Source organism: Ahaetulla prasina, chromosome 13 (assembly GCF_028640845.1).
Source record: "Ahaetulla prasina isolate Xishuangbanna chromosome 13, ASM2864084v1, whole genome shotgun sequence".
Classification (NCBI taxonomy): Eukaryota; Metazoa; Chordata; class Lepidosauria; order Squamata; family Colubridae; genus Ahaetulla; species Ahaetulla prasina.
In genome coordinates, this window is record NC_080551.1 from 4216094 (window position 1) to 4236139 (window position 20046).

Sequence of the window (20046 nt, forward strand, 5' to 3'; positions counted from 1 at the left end):
ACAACCACTTTGCTTAGCAATTCTAGTCCCAATTGTGATTGTACATTAAGGACTATCTGTTAAGGATGAACCTTTGGCAACTACATGCCTCTTCATTTCAACTTGCCATTAGAGTAACGGTGTGTGTGTGTGTGTGTGTGTGTGTGTGTGTGTGTGTGTGTGTGTGTGGCTTTCAAGTGGGTTAGATGGAGAAACGAAATTTCTACCATTCTGCTGAAGACCGTGAGAGCCTGAAAACTTTTCAAGGACATCGTAACGGGTGTGGAGTTGAAGCAGACAGTTCCCATAACAAAGTGAATTTGTTTATATGGACTATGTGTGAGGTTGGAGAGGTTGGTTGGGAACAGAATAGAATAGAATAGAATAGAATAGAATAGAATAGAATAGAATAGAATAGAATAGAATAGAATAGAATAGAATAGAATAGAATTTTTTATTGGCCAAGTGTAATTGGACACACAAGGAATTTGTCTTGGTGCAGATGCTCTCAGTGTACATAAAATAAAAGATACCTTCATCAAGGAACAACTCTTAATGATAGTCATAGGGTACAAATAAGCAATCAGGAAACAATATCAGTATAAATTGTACAGATACAAGCAACAAAGATACAGTCATAAGTGGAAGGAGATGGGTGATGGGAACGATGAGAAGATTAATAGTAGTGCAGATTTAGTGAATAGTTTGACAGTGTTGAGGGAATTATTTGTTTAGCAGAGTGATGGCCTTCGGAAAGAAACTGTTCTTGTGTCTAGTTGTTCTGGTGTGCAGTGCTCTGTAGCATCGTTTTGAGGGTAGGAGTTGAAACAGTTTATGTCCAGGATGCGAGGGATCTGTAATATTTTCACAGCCCTCTTTTTGATTCGTGCAGTATACAGGTCCTCAGGATAGCTGAGACTATTTGTATTTATGTGACCTCTCTGTCCTCTAACTCCAACCTACCTACCTCCTTGTCTTCAACTGAATTTAGGTGATCTGGGTATGGACTGCTTGGTTTGTTTCTACCCCTGATTTTGCTGACTCGGATGAAGACTTTTGGGAAAGATAATTCTGCAATCTACGTGTCCTGCTACTCCCCTCAAAAATGCATTCATTCTCAAAGAGAGAGGACACGCAACCACAGTTGATAGTTGACCCAATGTTCCTTGGCACTTTGATTTTGCAGGGTGGCAGGGAACCGACTGCTCCATTCCATGCCCGAGCAACACGTGGGGTCTTAACTGCAACCAGACGTGTTATTGTGCCAACGGAGCTGCATGTGACCCCGTGGATGGAACTTGTCTTTGTGGTCCTGGGTGGCAAGGAGAAATCTGTGACCAGCCCTGCCCGGTAAGTTTCCGAGAGTTGGAGAGATTTGCTCTTTTCATGGGTAATCCAGACTTCGATCAGGGAGATGACGTGTAATATTTTCACTACACATATCTTGAAATCAGTCCAAATAACAGAGTTGGAAAGGACCTTGAAGGTCTTCTAGTCCTACCCGCTCCACTTCTTGACTCTAAAACACTGTAACAGAAGGATCCGGTCAAAAGGGAAACTCAAAAGAAGCCACAAAAATGCCCAGAGTTGTTGTTAACATCTAGGCTAGGTGAGAATTCCAGAGATCAGGGACCAAATAGCTTATGACTGTCCCATCTTTAATGTTGGTAAGAGTGAACAATGCTCAGCATCCCTCCAGCATTGGTGGGAAGAAGAAGCGATGCACTGAATGAACGAACAGAACCCAACAACTGAGTTGGAAGGGACCTTGGAGGTCTTCTAGTCCAGGGGTCTCCAACCTCGGTCACTTTAAGACTTGTGGACTTCAACTCCCAGAGGAATTCTGGGAGTTGAAGTCCACAAGTCTTAAAGTGACCGAGGTGGGAGACCCCTGTTCTAGTCCAACCCTCTGCTCAAGCAGGAGATCCTATACCAGTGATGGTGAACCTTTTCGGGATTAAGTGCCCAAACTGGAACATGTGTGCATGTGGGTGTATGTGCACGCGCCAGAACACTGGAAACCCGAAGACTAGCTGGCCGGTGCACGCACATCTGTTGTTTGGCTGTTTTTTGGGCTCTTTTCAGGCCATTTTCTGGGCCATTTTCAGGGTGTTTTTGGGGCCTTTGTCAAGCCCCCAAAAAAGGCCTGAAAATGGCCCAAAATGGCCTGAAAAATGGCTTGGTATTTGGCCATTTTCTGGTGCCTGCGAAGAGCAGCTGGTGACAGCGCGCATTCCCGCAGAGAGGGCTCTGCGTGCCACCTCTGGTACATGTGCCATAGGTTCACCATCAGGGCCCTATACCATTCGGGAGAAATGGCTGCCCAATCTCTTCTTAAAAGCCTTCAGTAATGGAGCACCCACCACTTCTGGGTCAAGCTGTACCACTAAATGAATTGTTCTCACTGCCGAAATTCCTCCTTAATTTCAGATTGCGTCTCTCCTTGATTAGTTTCCATCCATTGTTTCCTGTCTTGCCTTCCGGTGCTTTGGAGAATAGTCTGACCCCCCCCCCCTCTACTCTGTGGCAGCCCCTGAAATATAGGAACACTGATTGTTATGTCCCCCTCCCCACTTCACAGAGCAAACACAAAGACGCGTGTCTCCCAGTCTTTTTATTTGCTACAGACCTGATTTTCTTCAATTGAGGAAATACTTGGCAGTGACCGTGCAAAGGCCTACCAAGTTCGGAGTCCGTTATCTCGTATCCAAGATCCGTTGCCAAACTCACTGACAAAGTCTGTTAACCCTCCAACAATCAAGCTGCAGTGTACCCTTGATAGCTTTTTTGTCCGTCACAAGGCCACATGGCAGCTCCACCCACTTTTATACCCTGTGGGGTGTGGTTCAGTGACTCAGCAATCTCTGAGCCTGCCACACCTTTTCCTCTGTTGCACACGCTTATCTTTACATCGCTGCCTCGGATCAATCCAGGATCGATCGTCAGCAGCTGGGACTTGAGGCGTTGCCAGGGAGGAGGAGGGTGCGGGAGAGGGAGGCCTTGTCCGCTCCTCCTACTGGCCTGAAGCTGGAACTTGGAGTGGTGCCAGCAAGGAGGGTCCTGGCGAGGGAGGCCTTGCTGGCTCCTCTCCCTCACTCGCCAAGTCACTCTCCTCCATGAAAACAGGCTCGAGGGCCGGAGTCACAACACTGATGTGTAGACTCCAGAGAGCTATTACAGCAGCTGGCTTTCGATAGACTAGATATGTATGTATGTATGTTGCTTATTTATTAAATTTGTTTGCCGCCCATCTCGCAGCAGGGACTGTGGGCAGCTTACAACGCTAAAAGCAATAAAACGATAGAGATAGATATATCCGAATGCAATAAAAATGCAAATTACAATTTATGACTAAAAGATAGGGAGGGAAGGGGTAGGATGAGCTGGAGGGGGGAGGGGGGATCTGCTATTGGTCCATCAACCACCCCCAGTGTGGTAAACCCCCCTCATTGGGACGCCAATCCAGCTGGCAGAGTCTTAATTAAGATCTGAATTAAATTAAGATCTTAATTTGTTTTTCTTTTCCAAGTTAGCTAAACAGGTAACAATCACTACTTCTTGTACGTCAGAATTGTGCCAATTAGCTCCAGACAGACAGATTAAGCCAGGGGTCCCAACCTTGGCAACTTTAAGCCTGGTGGACGTCAACTCCCAGAATTTATGGGTTATTCTGGGAGTTGAAGTCCTCCAGGCTTAAAGTTGCCGAGGTTGGAGACCCCTTGATTAAGCAAAGAAACTAGGCATTAAGATTTTCTGGGATTCACCCAGAAACATTACACCTGATTTACACACCTAAGTTTAAACCTGTAACTGTAATTGCAGGTAGTCCTCGAATTACAACAGTTCACTTAGTGACCGTTCGAAGTTACGACGACACCGGGGGGGAAAAGTGACTTATGACCCTTTTCCACACTTACGACCATTGCAGCATCCCCATGGTCATGTGATTTACATTTGGCTGCTTGATCGTTGTCTCACATTTACGACGGTTGCAGAGTCCCGGGATCTCGTGATCCCCTTTTGCAACCTTCTGCCAAGGAAAGTCAATTGGGAAGTCAGATTCACTTAACAACCTTGTTGCTAACTGAACAACTGCAGTGATCCATTCAACCAATGTGGCAAGAAAAGTTGTGAAAATGGGACAAACTCACTGAACAAATTTCTCACTTAGCGACATCAACGCTGGGCTCAATTGTGGTTGTAAGCGGAGGAATAAGTTGAGGAATGTAAGAGATTGGACTGCCATTTGTCTCCTGCTGGGGCAGGGGGTTGGACTAGATGACCTACAAGGTCCCTTCCAACTCTGTTAGAATACCTGTATATGTTATATAGTTAGAATAAGTTTGTCTCAGTAGATTCCTGCATCCACCTATCCTCATTTGTTCTTTTTTTCTTTCTTCTTCTTCTTCTTCTTCTTCTTTTTTGGTTAATGGAAGGATGGGACGTATGGCCTAAACTGCAGCGAACGCTGTGATTGCGACCACGCAGATGGGTGTGATCCTTTGACTGGCTATTGCTGCTGTCTTGCTGGCTGGACAGGTAACATGATATACAAATGCTTCACCTTGTGTCGTGTCCCACTCCTCCTCCGACGGCCGGGTCTGGGAAGTCTGTATCAAGCGTGGCCACGAAGCCTCTGCAGCTTTGCCAAATTCCTGTCAGAATTCTCAGGGCAGGCAGGAATCCAAGGTGTGACTTCAGCAACCAGATGAGACTTTGCCTGACTCAAGGAATGCCAAAAAGCAGATCCTTTATATAGGCCATGGGGTGTGGCTCCATGACTCAGCACTTATCCAGGCCTGCCCCTCCCTTCCTTTTGCTGACGTCGCCTCTCCATTCTCCGGAAGCGGGGATCTGTCCACTGTGTCTTTTCGTCCTCCTGCTCTGCTGCCCGCAATTCTAGCTCGTGGCTGGCTTCGTGCTCACACGCTGTAGGGAGGTTTGTTTGCTCAGTCTGTCCGGGCATGGTGCCAGGGCTGGGGGCTGGAGGCATGCCAGGCCATTCTTCTTCATTATCAGTCTCTGGCTGAGATAGCAGGAGATGGGAGGGGCCCGGCTGCGGAGAGGAGGGCAGGCGAGGCACAACATCTTGTAGCCCAGTTAGATGCTACCATCTCTTCATCCTTGGCTTTAAATCAGGTGTGACCAACCTGCAGCCTGCAGGCCCTGAATTCATTTAGTGACCCTTTGCAACATCCCCAGGGTCATGTGATCAAAATTCAGATGCTGGGCAACTAACTCATATTTACGACGGTTGCAGTGTCCCGGGGTCATGTGATCTCCTTTTGCGACCTTCTGTCAAGCAAAGACATTGGAGGGGGTGTGTCAGATTCACTTAACAAGTGCAGTTCTTCATTGAACCACTGTGGCAAGAAAGGGCATAACGTGGCTCCAAACTCACTTAACAACTGCCTTGCTTAGCAACGGAAAGTGTTGGTCTCAGTTGTGATCGCAAGTCTAGGGGGAATGTCCCTGAACCGTTTCTGATAGCAAAATTTTGTTGCCTGGCTACTTTTACTTATTTATTTTTTTAAATAAGCAAATGGCTGCATAAAATTTCCAGGGGTCTTTAGAGTCCCAAATGCTGAGCAACACCCAGCCAGTCAGGGAGGAAGAGTCATGTGGGAAATTAGCCTTGAGTTGTTGCTGAACCACAAGAAATTCAGGACTCACACACACACACACACACACACACACACACACACACTCCAGGGAACCTTATCTGTCTGCTCCCATGAGGAACAAGCAGTCTGTGAAGATTCCTCTATTGTAGGCAGAATATAATAAAGCAGTTAGCTTGGAGTCTACATTTGTGGATCTGGTTGTTTGCACCTGACATACATCATTAGAACTGTGGTGGCATAGTGCTTAGAATGCAGTATTGCAGGCTGACTCTGCCTCCTGTCAAGGAGTTCGATCCTGACCAACTCAAGGTTGTCTCAGCCTTCCGTATATCCAAGGTCTGTAAAATGAGGACCCAGATTGTTGGGGGATAATAGGCCGACTCTGTAAGTCTAAGTGCTATTCTAGTCTAGTCTAGTCGAGTCTAGTCGAGTCTAGTCTAATCTATTGTTACGGTGGCATGGTAGTTAAAATGCAGTATTGCAGACTAATTCTGCCCACAGTCTGGAGTTCGATCCTGACCAGCTCAAGGTTGACTCAGCCTTCCATCCTTCCGAGATCTGTAAAATGAGGACCCAGATTGCTGGGGTGAGGGCAATATACGGGCACTGCAAACTGCTTAGAGAGGGCTGTAAATCACTATGAAGCGGTATATAAATCTTAAGTGCTATTCCTATTTTTGGGCACTCCCACCGTCCCCCTAAATCATAACCGGAACAAATGTCACTGGCTGACCAACTATGCTGATTTGCTCTTTCAGCTTCTCAAATCTGTTCTGCAACCCAGACCTTCAGCTGTAAATTTTCCCTTCCAGCCACGCTAATGAACCGAGAGTCCTCTTATTTGGGCCGTCACACTCTGGCGGGCTTGAGAAAGGGGGCGTGTGCTCTCGTATTCACATTTTAGAGGCCGAGATGGAAAGGAAGATCAGGATTGAGGCGGGAAGCATTTGACGGCCAAGGGCCTCTTTATTTCAAGAGGCTGGCAGTTTCTGCCGTTCCCAGTCTTTATTTTTAGAAAGGGCACCGCGGCTACATTGCCGCGATTAGAGAATCACGCTGAGTAACAGCTGTGCAAGTCGAGATGGGAAAAAATCTTGTGCTGGAGAAGAACTCAGCCACTTTTCTTGAAGCTCACGGTAGGATGCAATCGGGGTTGTGCATCCAAAGTCTGGAGATGGCGGCTGACCTAAGTTACAGACATTGTACAGCAGGGATGTCAAAATCAAGGGCCCGCGAGCTGGATGCGACCCGTGGGATGCTTAGAGCTAGTCCGTGGGGCCGCCCTGGAAACAGCAAAGAACTGGCCCACGGTGCCTCTGCCAGTGAAAACGGAGCTCTGGAAGGCCACATGCGTCCGTCCCCCACTCCATTTTTGCTGGCAGAGGGCTGGCAAAACAAGCTAAAAACAAAACAAAAGGAGAAATATTTCCCCTTTTGCATTTGAGCATGGACGAAGAAACAGGACAGAGAAAAGACAAAAAGAAGGGAAGATGGGAAGAGAGCAAGGAAGGAAAAAGAAGGAAAGAGGGGAAGGAAGAAGAAAGGAGAATGAAGAGGGGAGGAAAAAGAAGGAAAGGAGGGAAGGAAGGAAGGAAGGAAGGAAGGAAGGAAGGAAGGAAGGAAGGAAGGAAGGAAGGAAGGAAGGAAGGTTATAATGAGAGGGAGGAAGGGTCTGAGGGAAGTCCTGCCTTAGTACTTGGCCACCACAGGTGCCTCTGACGCAAGTGATGTCGAGCCGGCCATGCCCCCCTCCCGAGGAAAAACACAACCGTGATGTGGTCCTCAATGAAATTGAGTTTGACACCCCTGTTGTACAGCCTTCTCTGCCTTCTCCCTTTGGTTGATGGGCATCACACTGGGGCAGGGGGTCTTCTGAGGAACCGGCAGGGTTGCCAAATCAAATGATTGAAATCTTTCCAAGTCAGAAGGCAACTTTGACCGATAAAATGCAGAAGAAAGAGGAGGAAAAATGGAGGAACAGGACAATATTACTCTGTTTAGAAACTGGGTGGATCTAAACCCTAGCGCTGCCGTGTAATGGGCTGAGCTCCCGTTACTTGTCCCAGCTTCTGTCAACCTAGCAGTTTTGAATGCACGTAAAAATGCAAGTAGAAAAATAGGGACCCCCTTTGGTGGGAAGGAAACAGAGTTCCGTGCGCCTTTGGCGTTGAGTCATGCCGGCCACATGACCACGGAGACGTCTTCGGACAGCACTGGCTCTTCGGCTTTGAAACGGAGATGAGCACTGCCCCCTAGAGTCAGCAACGACTAGCATGTATGTGCGAGGGGAACCTTTACCTTTTAAACCTGTCAGAAATATAGCCTGGGCAGTATAAAGTTTGTTAGGCCAGCAGAATTTCGCTCTGACCCTCTTGATTGTTGGCTTAACGGGCAATCCTTCGCTATGCTAGATAATCACCAGTTAAGAATCGTGGTTTTTGAAAGAATCATAATAACTTCTGCAAGAAATATCATCTGGCTGCAAGCAAAGAACTGATTGGACTATGGTAGGCAAAGCGATAGAAAATGAAGATGCTACAGTGCACCGGGACTTTAGAATTCAAACAGACAAACCCCCGCAACACAACACTGCAAAGGTAACAATTCTTAATAAGAAAGACAGAAAAAGAAAAAGGACATGGCAGTATCTGAAGACAGCAGAACAGAAGAGAAAGAACTGGAGAAAATGGCAAAAGACCTGCAAATAGAAATAGATTGACCCTGGCAAAACATCCCAAGGGTGTTTTTTTTTCAAGAGGCAACTGGACTTTCTGGTTTTTCTTGGAAGACATTTCACGTCTCATCCAAGAAGCTTCTTCAGCTCTGACTGGATGGTGGGGAATGGAAGGATTGATACTCCTTGCAGACGGCTGGTCATTTGCATCCTTTTAGAGGGTCGTTGAGGCCACTTGGAGGTTCCTCTGTGTCCTCAGGTTCACCTGAGTGACGCAAATGGGTGTGGAACCTTCTTGGAACTGCTGAAAGGACTATGTTGTGGAGCTGTGCTTTCTGCAGGATGTTTTCTGCCCTCTGTCCTTTCCCTGTTGAACCCGCGCGCAGGCTGTTGGGGATGAGTCTGGGTTGTCTCCATCTCAGACTGAAGCGCAAATGGTTCCTGCAGTCTGCAATTTTTTCTGGAAATCCGTTCATACACCTGCACCATTCGAAGGGTGTATGAACCCAAAGTGTCATCCAAAGTCCATCTCTAAATATCTATGGAGATTCTCAGTCATCCAGGTCATGGTTGTCCCAAAGTTGCATTTTCAAGAGGCAACTGGAATTTCACATTTCACTTCTCCTCCAAGAAGCTTCTTCAGCTCTGGCAAAAGACAACAAAAGTAGTACCAATCATGATGGGTGCCTTGGGTGCAATCCCAAAACATCTGGATCACCATTTGAACACCATCGGCATTGACTAAATCCCCATCAGTCAATTGCAAAAGGGAGTTCGCACAAGGAAGAACTCACTAAGTAAATTAAAATGCCATATCCAGTCTGACCATCAAAATGGCTAAGCAACCAACCATAATAACATACCACTGGTGTTGATAAAAATTCCATTGGTCAATTGCAAAAGGCAGCTTTACTTCGAATAGCTTACATCCTGCGGTGATACCTCTGACACCATCCAACACCCACATCTGCCTATTCCAGATGGAAAGGACTTAATATGCCAATATGCCAAATCCAGTCTAAACATCTGGCTGGCTGTGCGATGAACGATGATGATGATGATGACTGACCTAACTGCCAGTTCATGTAAAACTTTGCTTTTGTGGCTCCATCACCAGAATTCGTTGGATAAACTGGGCTGTCACAAAAACAGACGCTGGAAAAAGCCACCAGGAAATGTAACTTCTCCAACAGCCTCTTGTGCCTGAAACAAAGTGGACTAGCTTCCCTCTTTTTCCGAGTTCAAAAAGCAAGTTTATAGCCACCTAATTTTGGTGATCAAGAGAACGGTCATTTCCATGCGAGAAACTTAGAGCAACTTCATATTGTCACCCCAAACGTTTCCACTGTTACGAAACACCATGATGGGTTAGATCAGTGATGGGATTCAAAAAATTTTGTTACCAGTTCTGTGGGCGTGGCTTGGTGGGAGTGGCAGGGGAAGGATACTGTAAAATCTCCATTCCCACCTCATTTCAGGGGAAGGTTACTGCAAAATCCCCATCTCCTCCCAATCAGCTGGGACTCGAGAGGCAGAGAATAGATGGGGGCGGGGCCAGTCAGAGGTGGTATTTACCGGTTCTTTGAACTACTCAAAATTTCCACAACTGGCTCTTCAGAACTGGTCAGAACCTGCTGAAACCCACCTCTGGTTTAGATAATTCCAGGAGATGCTATAGTTTTCTCATTCAGGAATGACCAAGGACAAGAACGTTGTCAGAAGACAGTTCCATAGATAAAAGCTTATCTTTGTTGTTCTCTGTAAATTCTGAATTTCATTGGAAGTGCTATCAAGTTGGCATCCTCATATCTTAGTGGCCACCCAGAGCCTTATGGGAATTGGGCAGCTTCCAAATTGAACCTAATTAACTAAATGAAAAATACCTCCTCTCCAATATGCGATACATGTGATAAAGCACAATCTAGAAGACGCTTCAAATAGGAGTGATGTGAGGACCAAGGCATTATGTGCTTGAATCATATCAAGGTTGAAATATTATTTTTTTGCTCTGCCTTAGGCAGAAAGTATTTTGGGCTAATTGTAGCTCTGTGTAGCAATAAACAGAACCTGAATAAGAACTATTATGAGCTACTTAAAGTGTAATATTCATCCTGAAACATTTAAAGGGAGACATTTGGAGACCATCTTTAGAACATAGAACATTGAATAATACGATTGGAAGGGACCTTGGAAGTCTTCAATTTCACCCTTGCTCAAGCAGGAAAGTCCATACCATTCCAGACAAGTGGATGATTCAACCTCCAGTGGTGAAGCACCCAAAAAACAGAAGGCCCAAATATCAGCTGGTTGGCGTGCGCATGCGCGCCAGAGTTGAGCTGGCGTGCCCGGTGATATGGTTACGTGTGCCACCTGTGGCATGCGTGCCATAGGTTCACCATCACGGACCTAGATGATCCCTTATGATCTTTTTAGGGCCTCGGCATCTTTTTTGAGTTGCAGTGACAATTCACTAGTTCAGCTTTCCTTAACAAAAGCATGCTCACTTTTTACAAAGGAGGTTTATTTCCTAAACAAAGAGAAGCCACACAAGCTTACATTTCCTATTTCCTTCCTTCTGAAATGGTGCGGCACGAACAACTCACAATATTGTTCAACAAATATTTAGTTTGATTCTAAAATTTGCCAGTCGGGGCGGGGAAATCAAATAGCTTAAAAAGCGAGATGCAAATGATTTCTCATTTAGCTTTTCCTGTTTGCAAAGTTTGCAATCAAAGAACTTTCTGGTTTGTGGTTGCTAATCACATGGATTAAAAAAAGTCAGAGTCGGATGTTTGATTTTAGTATTACTGTTTGAACGTGAAGGGCTCGGTCCTCCTGTCCATTTCACAAATTAGGCCTCATAAATTTTGAGGCACGAATTTCTCGGAGGGAAAAAGTGGTCTGGAATTTCGAAACTAATTAGATCGATGTGGCCTAGAAAAGATCAGAAAAAGTCTTGGACTTTGGAGGCCCTCACTTGTGGGATGAGGACAATTTGGACGTTCTCTTGATCGTACTGGCTAATGAAAATCCGATCTTAGAAAGTTATTCTGTATGTTCATCTTCACACATGGGACTTCCATTGATGTCAGTTCTGTGCTTCAGATCAAGGCAAAGGGAAAGAACTGCACAGTTTGAAAAGCAGGTTCTCAAGATGTTGCTCATTAAAAACAAACAAACCTCAGAGGGAAAATAATATGAATGAAGTGACCAGGGAGGGAAAAAAACTAGAAAGCAGCAAGAAGGCTGGAAGAAGAATTGTGGGCTTGTATCGCGTCGGCTGTTTCCATGTTCGGCTTTTCAATGGAGTCCACCACATCCTTCACTATTGTTGAGCCAAGTCACAAAAGATTGTAATCACATGTGTGGGCATAGGCGAGGATTGGCAGCTGGTTTACACGACACGCTTCACATAAAGCAAGCCAGGGCTGTCAAACGCAATTTCATTGAGGGCCGCATCAGGGCTGTGGTTGACCTGGGGGAGGCGGGTGAGCATGGCCAACTGGGTGGGTGTGGCCAACTGGGTGGGTGTGGCCAGCTTGACGCCACTCCCCAAACTGCTGGCATGTTTCCTCTTCCCATTGGGTAGACCGGGTTGAAGCTACGCTGGCCTGATCTTTCCTCTTCGCATTGGGTAGACCCAGACGATCCCGCGGCCTGGATCCGACCACATCGTGGGCCGGATTTGGCCTGTGGGCCTTGAGTTTGACAACCCTGACTTAAGGGCTGAGTAAACCCAATTTGGAAAAGATGTCTAATAATCAAGTAACAGATGGTTGCATTAAGCAACCCACCGAAGCACACACAAAAAACTCCAAATCCCAGTTAAAATGAATTAAAGATAGTAAGTTTACGGTGCAGGACTTTTAAATATGATATACCTTGTGTAAATCCAGCCAATGTGTGGCTTCATGGATATCCACAGGGATGGGGGTGAGGTCAAAAAAAAACTTCAAGCTGGACTCTTCAGCCCTTTGTCCAGTAGCTTTAGATCTAACATACAATCCCAGATTGAGCTGCAATGATGGCTGTGAAGTTGAGAAAGAAGCTGCGTGATTGGACGAGGGGAGATGCTCGCCCGTAACAAGATAAGACTGGCTTTGAGGGCTGAACGCGGACCAGCCCAAAGCGAGATCTGTGCTGTCACTCAGGCACCAAAACAGGCTTCTTCTCTCTTGTGGCCACATTAATTCAGGAGGACCTGGTAAGAGGAGAACTTTCTGCTTTCGTTACTCGGGGGAGGCCTCTTTGAATTTTGAGAGAAGCAGCAGCTTTGACGATCAGCTGGGGGGATATTTTAACTAGGTTTTCTAAGCAGATGATCCCGGAGTGAACGGAAACTCTTTGTGGAGGAAATAAGTTACGGGATGGCATCATTGTTTTACTAATGCGGACGGCTTCTTCTCAGCTGCTGTAGCCCATTGGCTATAGTCGGCATGTAGCTGTCTCTGCATGAATGTGAAATTGTTGGAGTCTGAAGAATTTGTGTAAAGATCTGCAGGTGGTATAAGTCAAGGGTCCCCAACCCAGAGGCCATGGATGGTACTGGTCTGCAGCCTGTTAAAAACCGGGTGTCAGGGTTCCAAGTAATATACCCATAGCAAGCAAAACTCCGAGGCAGGTAGATTCCTCAAAGAATAGTTTTATTTGGATATATCATATTGGCGCAGCTCTGATGAAAACCGACTCTGAAGGTTCTCGCAGTTTTCACCTAATTAAAAGCAAACGTTTTTTTCTCCTTTCCCAAACAATCAGTTCCATAGTCCAATCAAGGTGCCGTCTGGTTGCCTGGTAACCTCACTCCTCCCCTCTCCAACCAGGTGTGAGAATGTCCTTGGTTCTCAAGAGAAAGTATTTTGTTTTGGCTGCAAAACCCCAGCTGTCTCTATTCTGCCCTCCTCCCAGCTCCAGTGTGGCAACACTGAAGCATCAAAATGGCTTCGGTCAGCTCAGCTTCAGGGTTGACACCGGGCTGTGCAAGTGAGTGAAGCTTCATTTGCGCATGGACAGGATACAGGTAGCATGCGAAACCATGCCCCCTTGGTCTGTGGAAATTGTTTTTTTTTTCACAGAACTGATCCTTGGTGCCCAAAAGGTTGGGGGCTGGTGGTATAAGGCATCAGTTGTCAACTCACAAAGCATCCCTGGACTGCTCTCAAGTTGCCATAGGCAAGGGGGCTGGGGAAATGGTGAAGCAGCATGGCAGCCAAAAACAAAAGCACATTCCAGACATATCTCTCTCAAGGCTGTCTCCCAGGATTACCCACAGCGGCCAAAGGGGAGTGATCTCTACAATCCGTGAAATTGCTCCGTTGGCGAATGTGACTGATGACACACCTTGGGGGGGAGGGGAAAAACAGGGTCATGCCTGGGTCATAAATTATGTGGGGTCAGAGTTGGCTTCACCTGGAACGTGCCGACATGAAGCTCCTAATAAAGAACTGGATTTCTTTTGAAGCTTGGCTTGAGGCTCCTCGAGGCTTTACCAAAGGCTCCTGGACAGAGGTTGGAGAGAAGGCATCCCCCTAAAAGCATCAATATGTTATTGTGATGCAAGTGCCACCCTTTTTTTCTGTGCAGGTGTCATGACATCACTCAGACGAAGAAAAGGGGTGTGTCTTACATCACAATGGCACAAAGCTGCTTCTGCCGTTTTGGTGAAAGCAACAGATTCTGGAGATTCCGCTGGTTAAATATCAAGATAAATATCAGTGGATGGAAACTAATCAAGGAGAGAAGCAACCTAGAACTAAGGAGAAAGTTTCGGACAGTGAGAACAAGAGAGTGAGGGACTGGAGGCTAAACTGTATTACGAATAGTTGTGGGAACTGGGTGTGTCTATAATGAAAAGAAGGACTAGGGGTGCCATGAGAGCTGTCTTCCAATACCCAAAAGGCTGCCTCAAAATGAGGAGATCATCCTATTTTCCAAAACATTAAAAGGCAAGACGAGGAACAATGGATGGAAACTAATCAAGGAGAGAAGCAGGCTGGAACTAAGGAAAAAATTCCTAACAGTGGGGACAATTCACGGTGGAACAACTTGCCTCCAGAAGTTGTGGGTGCTCCAGAGATTGAACAGCCACTTGTCTGGAATGGTATAGGGCAGTGATGGCTAACCTTTTCTGAACCGAGTGCTGAAAGCGTGCAAACACAAACGTGCGCATGCCCGAACCTCCAAAATACATTGAGCGCGTGGCCCCATGCATGCACCCCATTCCCCCTGCCTATGCGCGGCTCTCCCCGCACACGCTTCACCCCCTGCACATGCATGTGCCCCCCTTCACATCGCCGCCCTTTATGCATGCGCGCGCAGCTCCCTGCATGTGCAATGTCGTGTCCCACCCCCCCCACTCCGGCGAACAAGTCAAGGAAGTCCGTGACAAGCTTGGCAACGAAGCCTCTGCAGCTTGCCAAGTTCCTTCGAGGTTTATCAGGGCAGGCAGGAATCCAAGTTGTGACTTCAGCGATAGGGTCCAGTATCAGCAAACTCGATAAGACTTTGCTTGACTCAAGGTTGGAATGCCAAAAGCAGGTCTTTTATATAGGCTGTGGGGTGTGGCTCCATGACTCAGCATTTATCCAGGCCTGCCCCACCCCTCCTTCTGCTGGCATCGCCTCTCAGATCTCCGGAAGCGAGGGTCCTCCTACCCTGAATTGTCTTCAGCTGGATCTGCTGGCAGCTTCTGGGAAAGGGAGGGGTCAGAGGGAGTAGGGCCGAGTAATTCCAGCACCTGGCTGACGTCCTGCTCTGACGGCTGAGCCAAAGGAACACATGCTGTATGAGTGAGGTTTATCGGGCTTGTCCTCCCACTCCTGGAATCCTCTCCGGCATGGGGCCAGGGCTGGGGGCTGGAGGAATGACAGGCTGTTCATCTTCATTATCAGATGGGAGGGGTCCGGAGAGAGAGGAGGGAGGACGAGTCACAACATGCTTCGACCCCATGCATGCGCAGCAGAGACCCGAGGACCAGCTGGCCAGTGGGAGGTGCGTACGCATGCACGGCTGAGCTAAACTGGGGCAACAGCTCGTGTGCCCACAGAGAGGGCGCTGCGGGCCATAGGTTCACCATCATGGGTATAGGGCCTCCTGTTTGAGCAAGGATTGGACTAGAACAGGGGTCTCCAACCTTGGCAACTTTAAGCCTGGAGGACTTCAACTCCCAGAATTCTGGGAGATGAAGTCCACCAAGCTTAAAGTTGCCAAGGTTGGAGACCCCTGGATTACAAGACCTCCAAAATACCTTCCAACTCTTGTTATTCTGTTATCTCTCTTTTTAAAAAAAATAAAGAAAGAAATTAGTGGTGTGTATATCGACACTGGGGAACGCCAAAAGACAGTTTTACGAGCAAGGATTAGTGCACATAATGCATTTTTTCTTCCAAAGAAAATCAGCATATTGACTCAGTGGGTTGCAAACCCAAGGACTTTACATGCACCTGACGCATAGAGCTCTGGTTTGTTGAACCATGGCATAGCAGAATAGTTGAGCTTGTCAGGTGGAAATCTAGAGATTTCAGATCATCAGACCATTGACAAGCCAGGCCAGGCCAGGAAACAGACATGGTAAGGATTTCAGGAATGTTATTTCATTGTTCAAGGACAGTGATTCTCAGAGTGACGTCTTGGGTCTCAGTGTCTATTTCAAGAGATCCACAAAGTCAAATAAATACCGTATTTTTTGGAGTATAAGACGCACCTTTTTCCCCGAAAAAAAGAGGGTGAAAATCTGGGTGCATCTTCTACTCCGAATGTAGCCCCGCCCAGCTTCTCAAACGGAGGTTTCAGAGGCTGAAAGAAGCTTCAGAAAAGAAGCCCCCAAACAGAATTTCAGAAAAAAAGCCCCCAAATAGAGCTTCAGAAAAAAAGCCCCCAAATAGAGCTTCAGAAAAGAAGCCCCCAAACAGAGCTTCAGAAAAAAAAGCCCCCAAATAGAGCTTCAGAAAAAAAGCCCCCAAATAGAGCTTCAGAGGCTTTTTTTCTGAAGTTCTGTTTCGGAGGCTTTCAGAGGCAGAAAAAAGTTTTTTCTGAAACAGTGCTTCAGAGGCAGAAAAAAAAAGCAAAAAAAAAAGCAAGGTGCAGAGCTCACAACCAAGGAACCTGTTGCTAAAATTCACCTCTGGGAACAGCTGATTGGGGGTATTCCGGGAGGCCGATCCACCCGCCTATCAGCTTTTTTTTTATTTTCCTCCCCAAAAACTAAGGTGTGTCTTATACTCCGAAAAATACAGTAAATACTTTAACATTTCTCTAATGTCCAATGCAGTCTCTCTTGATACACACAGCCCACACAAACTAAAACTATCTGGGGTTGTCAATCATTTTTAAGAATAACAGAGTTGAAGGGGGTCTTCTAGTCCAACCAACTGCTCCATCAGGAGACCCTATCCCATTCTGAACAAAAGGTTGTCTGGTCTCTTCTTAAAAGCCTCCAGTGATGGAGCTCCCACAACTTCTGAAGGCAACTTCTGTTCCACTGGTTGATTGTTCTCGCTGCTAGGAAGTTTCTCCTTACTTCTAGGTTGCTTCTTCCTTGGTTAGTTATTTCAACTATTATTTCTTGTCTTGCTTTCTGGTGCTTTAGGGAGAATAAGTCCTGAGTCCTTCGGGAGAAGGGCGGTATAAAAATCAAATAAATAATAATAATAATAGGATAACCTTCAACTTTGTGACACACCATCAAATATTGGAACATTTCTTTCATATCACCCCTAGTCAGTGCTGAAATCCAAATTTTTTTACTACCGGTTCTGTGGGCGTGGCTTGGTGGCCGTGGCTTGGTGGGCATGGCAGGGGAAGGATACTGCAAAATCCCCATTCCCTCCCCACTCCTGGGGGAAGAATTTTGCAAAATCTCTGGGACCAGCCAGAGGTGGTATTTGCCGGTTCTCCAAACTGCTCAAAATGTCTGCTACTGGTTCTCCAGAACCTGTCAGAACCTGCTGGATTCCACCCCTGCCCTTAGTCCTTCTTTTCACTAGACAAACCCAATCCCTGCAACCGTTCTTCATATGTTTCAGCCCCCAGCCCCTTAATCCTCTTTTTTGCTCTTCTTTGCACTCTTTCCAGAGCCTCAACATCTTTTTTATACCATGACAACCAAAACTGAATGAGGTATTCCAAGTGTGGCCTTACCAAGGCATTATAAAGCGGTATTAATACTTAACATAACATAACATAACAACAGAGTTGGAAGGGACCTTGGAGGCCTTCTAGTCCAACCCCCTGCCCAGGCAGGAAACCCTACACCATCTCAATCAGATGGTTATCCAACATTTTCTTAAAAATTTCCAATGTTGGAGCATTCACAACTTCTGCAGGCAAGTCATTCCACTTATTAATTGTTCTAACTGTCAGGAAATTTCTCCTTAGTTCTAAGTTGCTTCTTTCCTTGATCAGTTTCCACCCATTGCTTCTTGTTCTACCCTCAGGTGCTTTGGAGAACAGCCCGACTCGTTCTTCTTTGTGGCAACCTCTGAGATATTGGAACACTGCTATCATGTCTCCCCTAGTCCTTCTTTTTATTAAACTAGACATACCCAGTTCCTGCAACCATTCTTCATGTGTTTTAGCCTCCAGTCCCCTAATCATCTTTGTTGCTCTTCTCTGCACTCTTTCTAGAGTCTCAACATCTTTTTTACATCGTGGCGACCAAAACTGGATGCAATATTCCAAGTGTGGCCTTACCAAGGCATTATAAAGTGGTACTAACACTTCACGTGATCTTGATTCTATCCCTCTGTTTATGCAGCCCAGAACTGTGTTGGCTTTTTTAGCAGCTGCTGCACACTGCTGGCTCATATCTAAATGGTTATCCACTAGGACTCCAAGATCCCTCTCACAGGTACTACTAATGAGCAAGGTACCACATATACGGTACCTGTGCATTTTGATTTTTTGGCCTAAATGTAGAACCTTACTTTTTTCACTGTTGAATTTCATTTTGTTAGATAGCGCCCAATGTTCAAGTCTGTCAAGATCTTTCTGTAACTTGAGCCTATCTTCTGGAGTGTTGGCTATTCCTGCCAGCTTGGTGTCATCTGCAAATTTGATGAGTTCCCCATCTATCCCCTCATCCAAGTCATTGATGAAGATGTCGAAGAGTACTGGGCCTAAAACAGAGCCTTGGGGTACTCCACTGTATACTTCCCTCCATGTGGATGTAGTTCTGTTGAGGACTACACGTTGAGTGCGGTTGGTCAGCCAGTTACGAATCCATCTGGTGGTGGTGCTGTCTAACCCACGTTTTTCTACTTTATCTAGTAGTAGGTTATGGTCTACTTTATCAAATGCTTTACTTCACGTGATCTAGATTCTATCCCTTTGTTTATGCAGCCTAGAACTGTGTTGGCTTTTTTGGCAGTTGAATCTAGAGGGGCCCTGAGACCAAAAGATTTGAGAATCACTGTTCTAGTGCAAGGCTCCCCAAACGTGGCAACTTTAAGACTTGTGGACTTCACCTCCCAGAATACATAATATACCACCGCAGTCTGAACCAATTTACGACCAGTTCGCTGGCTGTGCACGCACGCTGTGCACGGATGCGCAGTGCGCACCACGCACCAAATGCAAGGTGCGCGCACGTGCGCAGTGCAAGCCAAAAGCAGGCATGGGGTAAGTAGAACAGTGCGGGGGTAGGGTGACCAGCTGTGGCACGCGGTCTTTTTTTTTACTTTTAAAAGCATTTTTTTTTAATAAATAATTTTTATTTCCATTTTCCAACATCATATTTATGTACAAACTATTATCCATCATTAATCATTAATTTTTATTTATTACTTATTCAGGCCTGCCCGACTGCCACTTCCTTTCTTCACAACCTCCCTCTCTACCCTCTACTACTTTCCCATCCTTCATCTCCTTCACTTTACTACTTCCTCTCCTCCTTCTCCACTCCTCCCTTCTTCCACTTCTTATTCCCCTCCTCCTTCTCTACTCTTTCCTACCTACTTTCTTCCCTCCTTCTATTCCTCGCTCCTTTTCTTTCTGAAATGGCAGTCGAGCATCCCCAATATCATTTTAAATTTTTTAATTTCATATCTTCAAAAATTACTGTACATTAATAATCAATCCATGTATCATTTTCCCCCCCTTTCCCCCCCTCCTCCCCCTTCCCCCCCCCCCAGACTTCCCAGAGCAAATACCGGGTATTATGACCAACAGTCACAAGCTAAAGTATACAAAATATACATAACCTCCCACCTTTAAAAATTTTAAACTTTAGATCCCCTCACAATAAAAATAAAAAGATAGGAAAGAATAATAAAAAGAAAAAAAGAAAAGAAGCAATACCAACTTCACATATTACTTCCTCTTACAGTCCATTTTTAAAATTAATCCATTAAAATGGATTAATTTAAAAAAAAAAAAAGATGGATTAAAAGCATTTTTTTACAACCTATTCGGCCAAATAGGTTGTAAAAAAAAATGCTTTAAAAAGTTTTTTTAAAAAAGGCTCTGGTGATCAGGCAGCTCAGCTGGGATCATCGGAGCCTTTTTTTTTTAACCTTTTAAAAACATTTTTTAAAAGAAGCAGCAAGCGGGGAAGTGGGCAACCGGGCATTGGGGGGGCATGGGTTGGGGGGGGCAGGGATTTTTGCTACCGGTTCTCCGAACCACCTGCCGCCATCGCTACCGGGAGCATTTCACCCTTGACCACAATATAAAAAAAAAAATTCTGGGCATTGAAGCCCACAAGTCTTAAAGTTGCCAAGTTTGGGGAGCCCTGTCCTAGGGCTGTAATAACAGAAATCTAAAAGCCTGTCAGAG

General features: G+C 45.9%; 1 protein-coding gene across 1 annotated transcript in view; it reads left to right on the forward strand.

Annotated features, from left to right (window-relative positions):
• Positions 1-20046, forward strand: part of MEGF11 (multiple EGF like domains 11) — a 590966-nt gene that overhangs the window by 423659 nt on the left and 147261 nt on the right. Inside the window, exons 10-11 of the mRNA XM_058156456.1 lie at positions 1166-1329; positions 4416-4518. Coding sequence (XP_058012439.1) covers positions 1166-1329; positions 4416-4518 — 267 coding nt within the window. The remainder of the gene's footprint in view (positions 1-1165; positions 1330-4415; positions 4519-20046) is intronic.